At 48.9% G+C, this 18,984-nt stretch overlaps 1 protein-coding gene across 1 annotated transcript; it reads right to left on the bottom strand.

Moving 5' to 3' along the window:
- On the bottom strand, positions 7,290-18,398 carry DPCR1 (diffuse panbronchiolitis critical region 1). Its single transcript, XM_005665757.2, has 3 exons — positions 18,301-18,398; positions 9,124-11,260; positions 7,290-8,615 (listed from the first exon to the last, which is right to left on the bottom strand). The coding sequence occupies exons 2-3, from the start codon at positions 10,558-10,560 to the stop codon at positions 8,469-8,471; spliced, it is 1,584 nt and encodes a 527-aa protein (XP_005665814.2). The 5' UTR covers positions 10,561-11,260; positions 18,301-18,398; the 3' UTR covers positions 7,290-8,468.

The raw sequence follows: 18,984 nt of genomic DNA, 5'->3' as shown, positions 1-18,984 counted from the left end.
AGAAGATTGTTCGTGGCTGGTGAGTCACATTTTGCTTGCGCCATAGGGAGGGACCAGGGGATCTGAAATTAGAAACTGAAGTAAGCTGATTGTAAATTTATGCCAGCCCTTTGTGGCTGGTGTGTGAAATTTTCATTTATTCGCTGTGTGTTTACTCTGGCTCATCCTACCCATGCTGAAGACCACTTAGAGGAATACATTTGCCACAATGGGGATGTATAAATATATTTATAAAAAACAGAACAAGAAAGATATATTAGAATAGAAGATTAAAACCAGGACGGAGAAGGGAGTGCACAAACGCAGTCTGCTGCTGATTGGGGGTGTTACAGACCGCTTCCCCCCACACACACGCCGACCAAGAGAACTACAGGGAGCCCTGGGCCCCAAAGTAAATCAGCTCTCAGAGGATCAAGATCCTCCCCTACACCAGGGTAAGCATTTCTGGGGCTTCTATCCTTGCTGAAGGTATTTTCTTGTTATCTTCCCTTAGTATGTAGTCAAGTATTTTGAAATTTCCAGCCTATATGAGCTGTGCTAAGAGGTACTTACCAAAGTGAATTTCTTTTCACTTGGGTCAAATCATAAAAAGAGGGAAAAGGAAGAGTTCCTGAAGTGGCCCAGCAGTTAACGAACCTCACTAGCATCCATAAGGATGCGGGTTTGATGCCTGATCTCACTCAGTGGGTTAAGGATCTGGCGTTGCCATAAGCTGTGGTGTAGGTCACAGATGCAGCTCAGATCTGGTGTTGCTGTGGCTGTGGCTTAGGCCGACAGCTACACCTCCGACTGGACCCCTAGCCTGGGAACCTCCATATGCCACGCATGCAGCCCTAAAGAGACAAAAAGACCAAAAAAAAAAAAAAAAAGGAAAAAAGAGCCCCCTGCTCTCACCCCAGAAACTGGCATGTGGTAATATCTATCATAGCAGAAAATCTATTGGGGGCCTGAATGTTCACCACTTTCTAGGGCTATAATTCCAGCTGTTTTATAAAAGCTGTGCTTTCCCTTATTTCCACCTCTGTCCACACCACGTGGACCCATATACTTCCCTCTCTTGGGCCCCCACTTTGCCTTTCTTCTCTTTTCTTCTACTTCTCACTATATAATCTATCATTTATATTTTCTGTCTTGCTCCCTCTTGGGGTCTTTGTATTAGGCCATGTGAGAAAGTAAAAATCAAGTTCAGAAAATAGCAATCTACCCTGCCATCACCAGGCTGGGAAAACAACATGGATAAAGCCAGCTGCAAAGTTCACTAGAAAGAATATTTTTTCCCAGGGATGTGCCACAGCTAAAAAGTGTCAAAACAGCCCCTTTCGGGAGTTCCCTGGTGGCCTAGAGATTAAGGATCTAGTGTTGTCACTGCTGTGGCGCAGGCTCAATCCCTGGCCCAGGAATTTCTGCACGCTTCAACATGGCCAAAAAAGCTCCCCCACCCCCAACAAATGAACCCACACACACAAAAAAAATCAGCCCCTTTCTTTGAGTGACTTACCTCCACTGATTTAGCCAATGAAAAATTTAGTTCTGTAAAATCAAACTATTGCACATTTGCAGTTTGAAGTTATGTCAGTGAGAAGGAAATATCCCATCCTTGTTTGGAGAATCTCAGTTACTTTGACACAAAGAAGCATCCTGGATTTCTTACCCAGGGGCAGGTAAGAGTTTCTGAATACAGCATTCCATGTCTCTTGTAACTTTGTAGTTTCCAAGGAAACCAGGCCCAGCTGCTGTGAATCCTTGCACACACAGCCCTGCTTTGTTCGGAGCTTACTAAAACTCTGCTTCATTTAACTTTCATCCAAACGCCATGGTTCCCTCAATTCTTTAATGATTCTTCTCCTTAGAATCATTATAGAAGCTCCTGGGTCCCTCTGGTGTACAGGTTCCCTTGGTGCAACGAGCCGATAAATGGGATTTGAGATGCAGGTTTGCTCCTGCTGCTTTAATGTGTTAGGATCTGTGTGAATCCACACTCTGCTCCCTCATTCTGAATATCTTAGTGGTCCTGTTCCCGTTCCCACTCATGACCCATCTTCTAGATGGGCTTCCCCCATCTTCGTGCACACTAACTCACAGGGCAAAGCTCAGTCCTACTAACAGTCCAGCGCCAATCACGACTGCAGCCAGAGCGATGAGGATGATGCCCCAGGGCTGCAGACATCCACTTGGTTTAATCGCGTGTGTTGGCGTGTGGCTCACGCTAACTGTGTTTGTGCCTGTGGTGACTGGGCTGGTGTTTGAGGGAAGCTGCTGGTTCCAGGAGCGGTGGTTGGCTCATGAGTAGGTCCTGCTCCGGTGGATCTGGTACCTGGGACTGAGGTAGTAAATGATGCTCCAATAATGGATATGCCCAGACCGGAGGCATTTGGAGCTATCCCAGGGAGGGTACTGCTGGTGGCAGAGGATGCGAGTTCCCTTCCAGGAGCTGAGGTGACAGAGGTGAGGGTAATTGGTCTGGTTCCAGGAAATAGTGGTGCCTAGGAAATAGATCACACAATGTGATGCCTTTGTAGTGGAGATAATTAAAGGGGACGTAGGTGTACTTAGAGCAGAGGCCTTGAGTCTAACATACTCGTGGTGCTGGTGGTTTGAGGAGAGGTTTTGTGATGGGAGAAGAAATGGTAGGAAGTGAGTTGCCTGAGGACATGGTCCCCAGAATAGAGGTGAGTATCTTAGAAAGAGGAGATAGAATGTATGCTCTACGGTGGAGGCAGAAGATTAAGGGAATGTGACCATGATAGATGCACAAGTGGGAGATCTATTCAGTTATGGAAGTGGCCACCCACAGAGAAGTGGGTGGGCTTTTGTGATTTAGTCCCTGGGTATAAGGACGGTGCTGGAGGAAATGACAGCATCAGATTTATCCATGGATGAGGCAGCAGTCGTGACTTGGAGCAGAGGTGACATAAGCGAACATAATCAACAAGTCAAGCTGAGTGTGCTCAGAAGAGATGTGGAAGACCCTGCCCCACATGGAAGAGCCTGCCCCAGGACAGGAGATGGGGGACTTAGTCAAGGTGGGAGGACCTGATAGAGAAGAGGCAGTGGACATGGAGGTGTCAGCAGCAATGGTAATGCTTAGATCAGAAGTGGCTACATGATACAAGAACACATGTCAGTTACTGGACTAGCAGAGGGTAGCTCAGATCAAAGTGGCTAGAATCAGATCCAACATGAGTACTGATGGCAAATGCAGAAGTGGTTTTATTCAGAGCAAGTTCTAAAGTATGAAAAAATAGTTTTAGTCTTAGACTAGAACAAGGGTTGGCAAACTTTTCCTGTAAAGGGCCAGGCAGGAAATTTTTAAGCTATTTGGTCACAGTCTCTGTCACAATTATGCAAAGTAGCTATAGATGTAAACAAACAGGTGTGACTGTGTTCTTTGTTTTGTTTCTGTTTTTGGCCTCGCCCAGGGCATGAGGAAGTTCCAGGGTCAGGGATCAAACCGGCACCTCAGCTATAACCAGAGCCAAAGCAGTGACAATGCTGGACACTTAACCTGCAGAGACACGAAGGAACTCTGGTGTGACTGTGTTCTGATAACATTTTATTTAGAAAAATAGATAGCAGGCAAGATTTAGCTTGTGAAGTATTGTTTGCAACCCCTGGACCAGGGGTCAATATAGTGAAGATGAAGAGGTGGTGGCACTGGTGGTGGATAGAATAGAGTTTATAATACTTGGCACAGAAATGAGAACATCTGGCAAACTGGGATGGTTGTCAGTAGAGTTGAGGTGGGTTTGCTGTAAGCAGAAGTGATGGGATATAATTAATTTGTGTGGGTGGGGAGATATTTGTAGACATGTTTCTGATTGGAATGGACATGATGGACACTAAGCAAAAGGAGATGAGGCCAGGATAGAATAGGTAGGGTTCAAGAAGAGGGGAGAGAATTACATCTAATAGGTGTGTTGGCTTGACTAGAGTCTGGAGCAGACATTATAGAAATAGGCAAAATGGCGGTGGTTGTTCCTGGAGTTAAATGTGCTTGGAGAAAATGCAGTAGTTGGTACCTGATTCAGCTGTGTTGGTGATGGACTCAGTAGAAAAGACGGTGACCTTGGTGGATACCAAGGTGGTGGCAGAGGCCATGAAAGGTCCAGGGATACTGGTAGAGACTACAGGGGCCCCAGAGCAGAGCCAGAGGCCAAGAAGGGTGATGAGGCCAAAGCGAAGGCTGTCGTGACCTCTGAGGATAGTCAGAAGGTGTGGTGGAAGCTTCGGTGGAGGAGACAGATGCTAAGAGGGAGCCTGTGGTGCTCTTAGAGGCAGTGGTTGAGAGTGTGTTTCAGAAGGTGTGGTGCTGTTCATAGTGGGCACAGAAAAAGTGGACAAATCTGCGGTGAGCTGAGAGGCTAATGAGGAGGCAGGGGTGGAGGCTGTGCTGGTCTCAGATCTGGCCATGGAGGCTGTGATGGTCTCAGGGCGTGCGGTGGACATAGACACTGCAGTGCTCTCAGAGGTGGTAGGTGAGGCTCTTAAGGGCCCAGACACAGATGTGGAGGCCGTGGGGGTCTCAGAGGCTGTGGTAGAAACTATGCAGGCACCAATGTCTGTGGCGGAGGCTGTGGTGGTTTCAGAGAATGTGGTGGACACGGATGTTTTGTTAGGGGATACGGTGCTTTCAAAGGCTGTGGAGAAGGCCACAGCAGTTTCAGGCCGAGGTGGGCACAGACTCCGCAGTAGCTCCTGAGGCTGTGGTAGAAGCTATGGTGGTCTCAAATCCTGTACTGATTTCACTGGTGAAGACGGGTGGGCACAGAGGCTGTGGTGGTCTTAGGGGGCCTGGTGGTAGCTGTGGCAGCACAGACTCAGCAACTGTCACAGAAGTTTTTGTGGAGACTGTAGTGGTGTCAGAGGCAGTGTTGACGGCTCTTATGGTCTCAAAGTTGGTGGTGGAGGCCATGGTGGTCTCGGATGTTACTGTGGTTCCAGAGCCAGTGGTGGAGGCCATGGGGGACATATGTTATTTCCAGGCCGTGGTGGTCTCAGAAACCTTGGTGGAGGCCAGGACAGGGGGACTCGCCTGAGACTGCTCCCCTGCCCCCGCCTTCCCCCCATCAGAGGGGCTCAGGGGCAGGAGGAAGGCATCGTGCTGGAGCCTAGGTGAGGCGCTCCTTGAGGGGCTGGGGAGAACCTGATGCCATCCACAGACAGGCTTGCGGCTTGGCTAGCAGCAAATGGTCTCCCTCTGCCCGTCAGCTGGGTGGGGTTCAGGCTGAGGGTGGGCCATTAGTCCCTCTGCGAGGGAGCCAGATTCAGGAGCCACCGGCCAAGCGAAGCCTTCAGGGAAGGAGGGCCACCGACTGGGAAACCCTGAGGATCCCCCGCTGCCCTGTCCAGGCCAGCCCTAGGGGTCTTCGCGCTTGCTGCCAGGGAGGTCATCTCTCCCCCACCCCCCACCCTCAGGGGACATGGGCGGAGCCTTGGTGGCAATAAGCCTTTGAGGGGGATGGATTCCCTCCTTGCCACTCAGTCATTAAGTGATTTGTCCTAATAAGGGCCCAACCCCAGAGCTTGTTAAAGGCTCTCTCCCTAAATTGTAAAGTGACCATTAGCCTGGGACAGAGAAGTGGGAAGGGAGACAATCCAGGGTCCTGTTTGCTTTGGGGCGACGAAGAACCCCCCCTCACTCCCTCAAACACCCTTTGACCCCCAGTGCTCTGTTTGGTGCCTTGGCTTTCATGTTTTGCTTTATTTTGTTTTGATTTTTTAATTAGGGTCCTGGCTAGGGAAATTCAATGGTTAGAGGCTGGGGTTAGGGGGTATCTGCTTTCTTCTCAGGGCAAGTGACCCTCTTGTCCTGGCAGATGCCACAAACTGTCACCACCTGATCCAATGACCAAAAACCTAACAGCCTCCTCCTTTTTTTCTCTGGCACTCCAGGGCTCTTCCAGAACCCAGGTGGCCCTCTCCACCTCAAGGCTCCCTCCAGGGAGCTAAGTGTGGGCTCCCTCTGGCACCTGACATGCCTCCTTTCTGGGACTCACACTCCAGTTCTGCCCTCAGCAGAGCAGGTCTCTGGTGGGAGATTCAGAGAGACCCTCAGGCCTGAGGGCCCTCCCAGCCGAGAGCCAGGTCCTGGCAGATAATTCAATGCCGTGAGTGTCCAGATTAGGGTTATTATTCATGATGGGCTTCCAGCTTCTCACAAGCCAGGACACCAAGAATGGCAAAAAGCTGCCTGTGGCCCTGCTATTTGATCTCAGATGGAGGAAGTTAAGGTTGGAGGGACTTTCTGGTCAGTGAAGACAGCGATGCCATCCTCCTCTGGTAAGACAGAGAGCCGAGTCTACGGGATGATGGGCAGCAGTTCTGCTGGGACTGACGTTTGGGCACAGAATGGTCTCAGAGGAGGGCTGGTGTCCCAACACAAATATGAGATGTGGAGTTCCCGTCGTGGCGCAGTGGTTAACGAATCCGACTAGGAACCATGAGGTTGCGGGTTCGGTCCCTGCCCTTGCTCAGTGGGTTAACGATCCGGCGTTGCCGTGAGCTGTGGTGTAGGTTGCAGACGCGGCTCGGATCCCGCGTTGCTGTGGCCCTGGCGTAGGCCGGTGGCTACAGCTCCGGTTCAACCCCTAGCCTGGGAACCTCCATATGCCGCAGGAGCGGCCCAAGAAATAGCAAAAAAAAAAAAAAAAAAAAAAAAATGAGATGTGACAGATGCCCCTAAATATTGGGCTTAATTCATTAGAGTCTTGTTTGATTCTGTGTGATACTGCCTTGTGAAAACTCTTATTGAATTATTTAATTTTAATTTTCCTGTATTTGTGTCTTGGATGAGAGCTATGTCTTATACTTCCTTGTAGTTCTCAACAGAATATGTAATAGGTGCTTAGAAATACTTGTTTATTAATTAACACATTGTCTCCTCATTTTGTCACCATGTAAACGAGCCCAGCATGAACACTGGCTGGCTCTTCTCGAAATCCAAGAGTGAGCCATTTTAGGAACAATGGAAATTCAGCCTTCTCTTCCTCCATCCTCCAAGGAATTCCTGTCCTCCAGCCACTCCTGCCCAAGGTCATCTGTAAGGTCACACTCAGAGCCAGGAACACCAGACAGGACTTTTTCCCAATTGACAGTGCAGTGATTATGGTACCTTCTTTAATTCTTCCTTCCTTCCTTCCTTCCTTCCTTCCTTCCTTCCTTTCTTTCTTTCTTTCTTTCTTTCTTTCTTTCTTTCTTTCTTTCTTTCTTTCTCTCTTTCTCTCTTTCTCTCTTTCTCTCTTTCTCTCTTTCTCTCTTTCTTTCTGCCATGCCTGCAGCATGCAAAATTTCCCTGGCCAGGGATCAAACCTGAGCCGCAGCAGTGACAATGCCAGATCCTTAACCACTAAGCCACGAGGGAACTCCCTATGATGCCTTACTTTATAAATATTTTACACTTTATTATTAAAAGATCAGTAGATAGAGAGAAGCTATGTCATCAACTAATTCTCCCTTCCCCCCTCTGCCCAATCAGTAATAGGTGAAAGGGCTTTAAATAATTGGAGAAAAATCCAGAAAACATACAGGTGAAATGTCTTTGAGGAGAAAAACCAGAATCTGGGGTGTACGTGTGAGGAAAGAGGATAGGTGCAGTAGAGAAGATGGGTGATGCTTATAGGAAAAGCCAAGACTTGGGGGCTTTGGGAGAAGAGATAGGAAAATAAATAACGAGTGGGGAATGCCATTGGGAAGGTCTGGGGTGAAGATCTGTGGATGAGACTGCAGGCCAAACAGAAACCCCTCTCAGCATATCCACCCACAACCCAGCAAGCCAAACCAAAAGACGGAACACTGAAGACATTTAGAAAAACTAAGGGATTCGAGAGGAAGAGGGAAGAGCCCATCTGGGTAAGAGATAGTTATGATCTTTTCTGGAATTACCCAGGGAATGGAGAGGTTGGAGAAGTAATAAATTCTTTTTTCTTCTCAGATCCTATTTTTTCATTTAAAAAAAGGTCAAGGGCCCTGGGAACTCAGAGATAAGCCTTTTTACACACAAACTCTAAGTAATGGTAGATGGAAATAATATAGGCTGGTCTTGAAACCCAGAGTCTCTGTCTTGCATCTCCCATCTCTCCTGCCCATGACCCTGACTCACAGGGAGGTTATGGAGGTGTTGTCTCCCAAACTTCCCTTCACTGTGCTTCCCCTCCCACAGCTCAGAGTCCTGTATTGATCCCTACCCCGTACATCCATCAAACATGGTTTCATTTTCAGAGCATCATCTTCTACAGAGAATACTTCCTTGTATTATTCATTTTCTTTTCTATACGCCAGTGCATATCTTTTTGCTTATCACTTCATCCATTGACCTGTTTCAGTAAGAATACAGCAGTTGAAGGGTTAATGTGTTAGCCATCAGTGCTTTGCCCTTCCTGGAGTCCAGAAAATAGGAATTGTGGGTCTAATTTTCCATCCAGGAAAGGGGTAGGGCATGGAAGAACTGGGGCTAGGCAATTTCTGAAAGATCATCTTTGAGAAGGGATCTGGCCCATGCCAAGATTCTGCTGCTCCATCAAGTAGACTGGGTAGGAATTGGGGCCCCCATCATCCTCTGGGTCATGGTCCTCAGTTCTCCGGACCAGTGTACGCCGTGTTCGAACCAAGTAGGAGACCTATGATTAGGAGGAGAAAGGAAAAATGAGTACCACTGCCATGACATTAGCTTTCCTCACACCCGTGTCTCAGGCCCTTTGATTCTATTCTCCCTGACCCCGGACCTTTGGCTCACTCCTTTCCCAAGATTCCATCCAAAGCCCGATCCTTATTTCAGTCCCAGATCCAGTACACCAAGTCCCAGACCTCATCCCGTTTCCTCCTCTGTCTTATTTTCCTTATCCTAATAGTCCTTCTTCTCACACCTCAGAGTCTGTCTCCAACCCCCAAATTTTCCCTACTTTATACCCTTTTTTCTCAACCACTGCTTGCTTCTTAATTCTACTTTTCATGTCCAATACATCTGTTTTCTTCCCCATAGCTTCCGCCACTGCGGTCCCTCTATTAACCTCCCTCCACACCATGCCTCTTTTCCTAGACTCGTTATTCATTCTAGTTCTGATCCATAACATTTCCTCAACCCCCTATCCTATGGGTTCACTCCCCTGGGGCATCACTGTCCCTTACCAAGACAATCAGGCCAAGAAACACCAGGAGGAGAATCACAATCATCAGGACCACGACAACTATGGCCCATGCAGGGAAGGAATCATTTTCTCCCGTCTCTCCTGAATAGAGACCTCCTTGTGAGTCACTTGTCTTCTTGTAGGTTGACGTGGTCTTTCCTTCATGTCCTGTGGGCTTTTCTGGGGCTCCAGTTGCCTTCTCCTGGCCAGATGTGGTTTTCCCTTCCTGTCCTATGGGCTTTTCTGGGGCTCCAGTTGTCTTCTCCTGGCCCAGTGTGGTCTTTCCTCCATGTCCTGTGGGCTTTTCTGGGGCTCCAGTTGTCTTCTTGGAGCATGATGTGGTCTTTCCTCCATGTCCTGTGGGCGTTTCTGGGGCTCCAGTTGTCTTCTCCTGGCCCAGTGTGGTCTTTCCTCCATGTCCTGTGGGCGTTTCTGGGGCTCCAGTTGTCTTCTCCTGGCCAGATGTGGTCTTTCCTTCAGGACCCACGGGCTTTTCTGGGGCTCCAGTTGTCTTCTCCTGGCCCAGTGTGGTCTTTCCTCCATGTCCCGTGGGCATTTCTGGGGCTCCAGTTGTCTTCTCCTGGCCAGATGTGGTCTTTCCTTCAGGACCCACGGGCATTTCTGGGGTTCCAGTTGTCTTCTCCTGGCCAGATGTAGTCTTTCCTCCATGTCCTGAGGGCTTTTCTGGGGCTCCAGTTGTCTTCTCCTGGCCAGATGTGGTCTTTCCTCCATGTCCCGTGGGCTTTTCTGGGGCTCCAGTTGTCTTCTTGGAGCATGATGTGGTCTTTCCTCCATGTCCCGTGGGCTTTTCTGGGGCTCCAGTTGTCTTCTCCTGGCCAGATGTAGTCTTTCCTCCATGTCCCGTGGGTTTTTCTGGGGCTCCAGTTGTCTTCTCCTGGCCAGATGTAGTCTTTCCTCCATGTCCCGTGGGCATTTCTGGGGCTCCAGTTGTCTTTTCCTGGCCAGATGTGGTCTTTCCTTCAGGACCTGTGGGCTTATCTGGGGCTCCAGTTGTCTTCTCCTGGCCAGATGTGGTCTTTCCTCCATGTCCCGTGGGCTTTTCTGGGGCTCCAGTTGTCTTTTCCTGGCCAGATGTGGTCTTTTCTTCAGGACCCCCGGGCTTTTCTGGGGCTCCAGTTGTCTTCTCCTGGCCAGATGTAGTCTTTCCTCCATGTCCTGTGGGTTTTTCTGGGGCTCCAGTTGTCTTCTCCTGGCCAGATGTAGTCTTTCCTCCATGTCCTGTGGGTTTTTCTGGGGCTCCAGTTGTCTTCTCCTGGCCAGATGTGGTCTTTTCTCCAGGACCCATGGGCTTTTCTGGGGCTCCAGTTTCCTTCTCGTGGCCCGGCGTGGTCTTTTCTCCATGTCCCGTGGGCTTTTCTGGAGCTCCAGTTGTCTTCTTGGAGCATGATGTGGTCTTTCCTCCATGTCCCGTGGGCATTTCTGGGGTTTCAGTTGTCTTCTTGTGGACTGATGTGGTCTTTCCTTCAGGACCTGTGGGCTTATCTGGGGCTCCAGGTGTCCTCTCCTGGCCTGGTGTGGCCTTTTCTCCATGACCTGTGGACTTTGCAGAGGCTCCTATGGTCCTCTCTTGATCCGATGTCGTCCTTGTTTTTTGTTCAGTAGTTTTTTCTGGCTTCTGTGTGATCTTTTCTGGGGTTCCTTGTGGGGTGGTGCTTGGTGTTGTAGTTTTAGTTGGGTTACTTTTTACTGATGACCTGGTTGCTTTGCTCTTGGGACAAGTCGTCTGTCTCTTGGGTGCTGAGGTTGAAAGCTTGGGTACTAAGTCCTCATCTTTTTTATTGGTGTCATTATTTTTGACACTGCGTTCATTCCGAATAATCAGGTCTTTTCTTGATGGCTGGGGTTTTGTTCAGAAATGAGAGGAGCTGTTTGATGTATTGTAGAGCTTTTGGAGTTACCTACAGCCTGGTGATTCAGCTTAGAATGGTGTGTAGTATTATATTGGTGTTTTGGCTTATAGATTTCTGTAGGTTTAGGAAGGTCTGGAGAACTGTGTTCTGGATGAAGAGCAATGTGGTCAGAGGGAGTAATAGGAACAGGGCCTGGAGTCAGAGGGAACAAATGATCAGATGCTGGAGAGTCATCAGTTTTCTGAAATTCTTGAAGTGGGATAGCACCTGTGAAGGGAGAGAGGCAAATAAGAAACTTCCTCTGTGTTCTTCCATGCTCCCCTTCTCACCTCGTCTCTAGGGGTCCCTTAATTACCCCAGATGTATCTCTCCCGACAGCCTCTTCAGAATACTGTGATATCTTGGAGTTCCCGTCGTGCTCAGTGGAAACAAATCTGACTAGCATCCATGAGGATGCAGGTTCAATCACTGGCCTCTCTCAGTGGGTTAAGGATCCGGTGTTGCCATGAACTGTGGTGTAGGTCGCAGACTCAGCTTGGATCCTGAATTGCTGTGGTTGTGGCGTAGGCCAGCAGCTATAGATCCATTTTGACCCCTAGCCTGGGAACCTCCACATGCCATGGGAGCAGCCCTAAGAAGCAAAAAAAAAAAAAAAACTAGGTTATCTAATCCTCGTTTTCACCTTCAGTCCCTGGACCTTTATTCAGGCTGTGTTTTCAGCAAGGATGCCACCTCTCTCCTGTCCACCTCTACTCTTCAGTTCTCAATTTCAGATCTTTCAAGCTTTTAAAGGCATCATTCTTTATCTTTCCAGCTTCATCTCAGTGCTTAAAAAATCTTTCGTTAATAAGCCTTTCCTGCTACCATCAGCTTGACATTACAGTTGTTTGTGTGCCTGTCAACATTTGCCCCCAGTCAGGCGTATCACAGTGTAAGATTCTGAAAGGAGGTATCAACTGGCATTTTGCTCTGCACGTGCTGCTTTAGGGTTTGTATGCTTATGAAATGGAGTTGCCTTTCCATGGCAGAGCTGAGAGGAAAGGAAACAAATATCAGAATCTCAGCCTTTCCATAATATTCCAGCTCCATCCCAAATGTAACTGTGTGAGAGACTGAGGTAAGACTTCTGGCAAAACTTCCCACAGGGATTAGGAAGTAGACCCAGGTGATGAGTGAGAGGATAAGAAGAGGGATGTGGGGGTTGGGGTTGGCATATGCACACTGAGATGCATGGAATGATTGGCCAACAGGGGCCTACTGTATAGCACACAGAATTCTACTCAATATTCTATCTATCTATCTATCTATCTATCTATCTATCTATCTATCTATCTATCTTAGGGCTGCGGGTGTGGCATGCAGAAGTTCCCAGGCTAGGGGCTGAAATGGAGCTGCAGGTGCTGGCCCATGCCACAGCCAAAGCAATACCAGATCTGAGCCACGTCTGCGACTAACACCACAGCTCACGGCAATGCTGGATCCTTTAACCCAGTGAGCGAGGCCAGGGACCAAACCCACATCCTCATGGATACTAGTCAAGTTCTTAACCCACTGAGCCATGATGGGAACTCCTTAATATTCTGTGATGATCTATAATGGGAAAAGAATATGAAAGAAAATGCAGGTGTGTACATGTATAACCGAATTTGCTGTATAGCAGAAATTATCACAACATTGTACATAAACTATATGTTAATAAAACTTAAAAAAAAGAAGAGGGGAGTTCCCATCGTGGCTCATTGGAAATGAATCTGACTGGCATCATATGCATATGCATATGAGAACTTCCATATGCCACAGGTGCGGCCCTAAAAAGACAAAAGAAAGAAAGAAAAAAGAAAAAAAGAAAAGAAGGAAAGGAAGGGAGGGAGGGAAGAAGGGAGGAAGGAAGGAAGAAAAGAAAAAAAGAGAAAGAAAGAAAGAGAAAGAAAGAAAAAGAAGGAAGGCAGGCAGGCAAGAAAGAAAGAAGAGGGATGGAGAATGGGTAGAGGAGGAAGATGGGGAACTTTGACTTTGGTGATAAAGTTTGGTCAGAATGCTGGGAAGCAGATAAGATGGCTCAACCATTATGGCTCCTCACCAGCTTCCCCCTCTTCAGACACCTGAAGCCATCTGGGACAGATGAAGGTGGCCCTTTTGAAAGCAACAGATATCTACGTGAGGGTCCTGGGAAGTGTGAATGAGGCAGCTGGATTCTGGGAGGGTCCGACTGTGTTTAAGGACAGGGTGTGAGGGAAAACACCCCTATTAGTGAACAGATACGGGCCTTCAGTCGGGGAAGAACAACCAATGGGGACAGAGGAGATGACTCTGATATGCAGCCGGGAGAGTGAGAGCCAGGAGAGCACGGAGAGTGGAGAGATAGCGTCGTTACATAACTGAACTTTCCAGGCTCTGTTAGCTCAAGGTGGCAACCAGAACCTGGACACACTCCCAGTCACAGGAAACCGCAACCCACCCGACAGGAAGGGGGAAGGTTGGGGAACTCCATCCTTGAGAGAAACACAGACGGGATGAGAAGGGTGTGAGGGTAGGTGGGAAGCCCAGGTCCCTGGAGGGATTGGAGGCTGGGGAGAGGGAGGAGGGCTGAACCGCCAGGCCCTCACTTCACCAGCGGTGTTGTCCTCTGATTCTCTCGGCAGCGATACCCACAAGAGCCTTCTTTGGGCCAGGCACTCGGCCAGCTGCCTCACAGGCGGTCTCTTCTGGGTTGTTTTCTAAGGTGATTGATCTCCCCGCTGCCCACAAGGCACCTTATAAGCTGTCAGCATCTCTTTTACGGCCAAGAAACTGAGTTTCTTGGAGAACTGGTGACTTGCACACAATCCCGCAGCCATAGCAATGGCCAGCCTTTCTAGAACACTTACTGGGAGACAGGCAGGTCCTAGGAAGGAGGACATGTATTAACCCATTTACTTTTCACAGCAACCCTTTGCAGTTGAGAGTTCTTCATTATTCTCCCCTTTGTACAGATGAGGAAACAAGGTTCAGAGAGGTAAAGTTATCTCCCCAAGGACACTCAGCAAGTCAGAGGTTAAGCCAGAACCATAATACGCATTTTGGGCTCCCAGGCCCAGGCTCTTACTGGTCAAGACCATGCTATACAGCCTGTACTTCAGCCCAGGCCCTTGGGGAAGGAAGAACACTGACATTTGTGGAACCCCTGAAGGATGCTATTCATGTATTTGTTTATTTAATCTTGTGAGTGTATGACCTTGCTATTTTATAGGTGAGGAAAGGAAGTCCGAAGAGGGTAAGTGATTGGCAAAGTCAGGCTTTTCACTACATCCCAGGTGCTTTTAAACAGAATAAGGGATGAATAAGCATCCGTGGCGTGAATAAATGAGTGAGCAGTAGCTCAGAGTGGCAAACTCCACTGGCCTGAAAGAATCAGAGGACAAGATCGGAGTCCAGGCTCTGACCCTCACTGGGTTTGCATCCCTGTTCAGCCCACTTAAATGCTCTGAAGCCCCATGTCCTCAACAGTATATAACAGTGATATCAATCATACCAGTTTAGGGTGAAGATTAAAAGAATCATGGAGCATAGAAGACTCTTTAAAGTGTTTGTTGTACCCAAATTGTAGTCTTTGAAATAATCTCATACTTACTCTGACCTGTTCTTCTCCTGGTAGTAAAAGGAGCCTGAGCTTGTGGCCCTGCCTTCTGGGCTCTAGCAGCCCCAGGTGTCTCTTTTGCCCCCAGCCCCCTGCTCTACACATCTCAGCGCCTACTCTGACAGCTTCTTCAAAACAGTAGCCCCCCCCCAACACACACACACAATCCTGAGCCACTTCCCCCTGCTATGTTTTGTCTACAGAGCACTCATCACTTTCTAATGTACAATAAATGCAGTTTACTTCCCATGGTGGCAAGGGTTTTTATGTGTTTTTTTGTTTGTTTTTTTCATCGCTAATGTCTGGTCCATAGGAGGCCCTTTATAAATATTTGTGGAATGGATGAATGAGAGAATATTTTAAGACTGGTGAAAACACTTCAGAAGTCATGCTAACAACTTTTCATTATGTACATTAAGTAAAAATCAAACATAACTGAGACCTCCAAAGGTTGGAAAACTAAGGGGTAACTTCTGTTATGTTAAGTAATTGAGCCCCTGAGATGAAACATTGTTGAAAGGAGGCTTCTAGCCCACCAGCTTTGGGGACAGTGATTATTACTTATCCATAGGAGTCACACTGTCAATAACTAGACTCAGATAACTAGATTATAGAATTCCAGATCTACATCACACAGTTGCAGAACCATCAATTATAAAATCTAGAGGAGAAACATAAGAGACTCCTCGGTCCTGAGCCATGAATCAAATCAGTGACTAAACCCCCAGGATGAAATGATCATCTCTTCTTCCCTGTAGATCTAGCTTTGTTAGCAATTTTATTTTCTTAATAAGTTTTCACCATGAGATATTCATTTAACTAACTACATTAGTGACCTGAAAATAACTTTTGTGGTCACTGAGGTATAGGCAAACCTGGCTTTAGCAGAAGACACTGGAGGTGGATGCTGGTTAAAAGGATATAAACAAATCCCACAACATCAAAACTATGCACAATTCCAAAAGTTCAAGCTGCTTCATTCACTAGTTTGAAAAGAAAATGGACATCTTAAATGACCTTTTAAATGACTCAGGCTGTGTGGTTCTGAGAGAGCAGCCTCATCCTAAAGGATATTTCTGCTATTTCTTGGAGTCCCACCTCTCAAAAATGGCTTACTCCATTTGCACTAATATGCGTAAATGCTTATTAGAGGGTCTATACGGTTTAAGCTCAATGTGTGACCTAAAACACAGACATAGTAAAAAGGCTAGAGAGAGGAATTCCCGTCGTGGCGCAGTGGTTAACGAATCCGACTAGGAACCATGAGGTTGCAGGTTCAGTCCCTGCCCTTGCTCAGTGGGTTAACGATCCGGCGTTGCCGTGAGCTGTGGTGTAGTTTGCAGACGCGGCTCGGATCCCGCGTTGCTGTGGCTCTGGTGTAGGCCAGTGGCTACAGCTCCGATTGGACCCCTAGCCTGGGAATCTCCATATGCCACGGGAGCAGCCCAAGAAATAGCAAAAACACAAAAAAAAAAAAAAAAAAGAAAGAAAAGAAAAAAGCCTAGAGAGAAATACACTCAAAAGTTTGCCTGGGCAACTAAGGAGTATTAGAAGATTTTTCTTTTTCCTTCTAATTTTTTATATTTTCCAGCTTCTAGAATGAGCATATATTATTACTGTTATAGAAATTAAATCAAATAATTACTGTAGGAAAATGTCCTTTTTAGATTCTCCCCAGGACTGCAGCCTCATCTGTGCCTTCCTCAGAGATGAGTTATTCTACATTCTGCACCTGTGGTTCTGTGGCTGCATGATGCAGACTCTGGGGTCCTAGGATCTAGTTAAGTGCATCGGGGTGTTGACTGGTCCTATGGATAAACAGCAGGGCAGACCCCCAGAACTCTGGGCCAAAAGTGTCCATCTACCCCACTTGTCACTTCCCTCCCTACCCTGGCCTTACTCAGTCTTATGTCAGCCCTGACTCATACTCCAGATCCACCCTGACCCCATCCTCACCCCATCCCAACCTCACCCCATCCTCAAGCCCTCCCCACCCACCACCCCTGTTCTTATCTGCAGGATCTGAGCACCCAGCTGCTCTTGCCCTCCCCACCTGTCCCCTCCATCCCTGCCAGCCAGGCTTTACTGTGGCCATCTCCCAGACCACACCCATGGAGCCCAGAGTATCCTGCTTCGGAATTTTGATTTCAAGTCTGCCCTGCGCCTGTCCTGTGTCCTAGACTAAATCTCCCTCAGAACTTCATGTGAGGGGGGCAAAGTGAATGTGTGTGGAGTCGATATGGACCCATTCTCCTCTGCCCCTACAGGTTCCTCCTCCTGGGCAGCGGCTGGCAGGAGCAGTGAAGACGGCATTGGGACAGGCAGTCTGGCAGGGAGTGGGGAGAAGGGGGCGTGAGACTGGGGGTGGACGGCTCAGGATGCTCTGGTGCTTCTGTCCCCAGACCCTCGAGGTGGGGGAGGGCGTCATATCAAGGCACTGCTGAGACCACAGAGAGGACTTGGAGATTCCTTGGGCCCTGCCCCCTCTTGTCCACCCTCTGCCCAGCCCACCTGCCCCCATCCTCTCTGGCCCCAACACAACCTTGAGATCAGGAAGGGAGAAACTTCCACTAACATCATCCTGGGTACCAGAGGGGAAGCTGCTGCTTCCCCTGCCCCAAATGCTGCATGAAGCCTCCAGACTCACAACTTTCCCGGCCCTGGTTTGAGGTCATCAGCGCCATTACCATGGATGACCATGTGCAGTACCCAGAGAGTCTCTCTGAATCTCTTTTCGCCAAGGGTCTACCTTGTGAACCCCTCCTCCCGTTCACCTGGGCCCCTCCATACCGCCCCCATGGTAGGCATCTCTGCTCCCTGGGTTCAGTCACAGAACTGTCTCTTAACTTGTCTCTTGACAAAGTGAACTTAGTGATTTCACTTTATCTTGTAGGGTCTATTTTGCTCATCAAACTTTTCCATATTCACTTTCTTACCAAAGCCTTGGGATGTTTCCCAGCTGTGAAACAGGGCTAAAACTGTACTCACCTTACCGAGTTGCCATGAGGGTTAAATAAGTTACATGGATGAAATGCCTAGAAAAACGCCTGGAGCGTAGTAATTCTTGGTGTCGGCCAGGCGGCATGCTTCCCATTTTACCCAGGCCCGAACTAGTTACATGGGGCAGAACAGGGTGCTCAGGAAAGACATGCACCCCACATCCCCTGAGAGTAACAGTGGGGGTGACGTGGCGGAACCCCTGCCTGCTGTCATGACTTTGGACAAGCCCTTTACCTCACTGTGTTTCACTCTCCTCGTTATAAAATGGGGTATTACTAACCGCCTCATGGGATTTGAGACATGAAATGAGATCAGGTACCCCAAGCGCCTACGAATTCCTCGCACAGGTGCTCACGGAGTGTCAGGTCCCTGCCGCTGCCCACATAGGACGCCAGCCCAGACAGTCTTTAGCCAAACTAGAAGAAGCCCCCTCCGGCGGCGGCAGCCTTGCAGGCCATGTCTTGAGGAGCGGCGCATAGGCTGTATTTCATCTCCGACATGCCTCTTCTCCAGCAGACTTGAGCGCTGTAGCCCCTCGATGGCCAGCAGCGGCTCCGCACCCACCCCCTCCCCCTCACATTCGCTTGCTGTTCATTTCTGCAGTTGGTCATCAGCGCCCTGTGCAAACAGCCCCTCTCTGTTTTCTATCCCCTGTGTGATGGTGACCCCTTTACCTCTGAGGGCATCTCACCTGCCTCCCAAGAAGCTAGAAGAAAGAGGAAGCAGCACTGCAGGCTGAAGATGGAACGGATGCAGTGGGCCGGCTGGGCCATGTCGGAGCTGGACGGCTGCTAGAGGCCGTGGGCTGGGGTCCCCTCAGCTTATATGGTCCTGGTGTGACATCATGAGGGCTGGGGCTCCTTGGGTCTAAATCTTAAACAAATGGAACCGCCCCATCCACAGGGGTGCCCTGATAACAGGAGCTGCTTCGTCATGGAGTGAGGAACGTGGGTGCCTCGTGAAGGGGTGGGATCTGGGTGCAGGGAAAGGGAACTGGGAGGGACGGACTCCCGCCCCGGCCCCAGCCCTAGCCCCAGCCAAGGGTTGGGGGTTGAGTGGACAACATCTGGGGTTCTGGGTGGGTGGAAAGCAGAGGACAGGTTCTAGGGCCAAGTTGTGGCTGGGGCCACATGGGGAGGGGGTCAATTGGATGCCTGGGTTCTGGGAGGAGATTCAAATTCTGGTCCTTCTCCAGCTGTACATTCACCATCCCACCTCTCACGTCAGCCCAACTCTCCACACCCCTTACTCATACATGGTTGCTCCTGACCTGGGTGGAGCTGTCCATGAGTATCAGGTGAAAGAGCAGAGAGGGGGAAAGCCTGCACATGGCCCGCTGCTGCCGAGACAGGTGCTTCCAGGCATCCAGAGATGA

The sequence above is a fragment of the Sus scrofa genome, chromosome 7 (assembly GCF_000003025.6).
Source record: "Sus scrofa isolate TJ Tabasco breed Duroc chromosome 7, Sscrofa11.1, whole genome shotgun sequence".
NCBI lineage: Eukaryota > Metazoa > Chordata > Mammalia > Artiodactyla > Suidae > Sus > Sus scrofa.
Note: the sequence above shows the minus strand (reverse complement) of the source record. Positions and strands in the feature narration are given on the sequence as shown.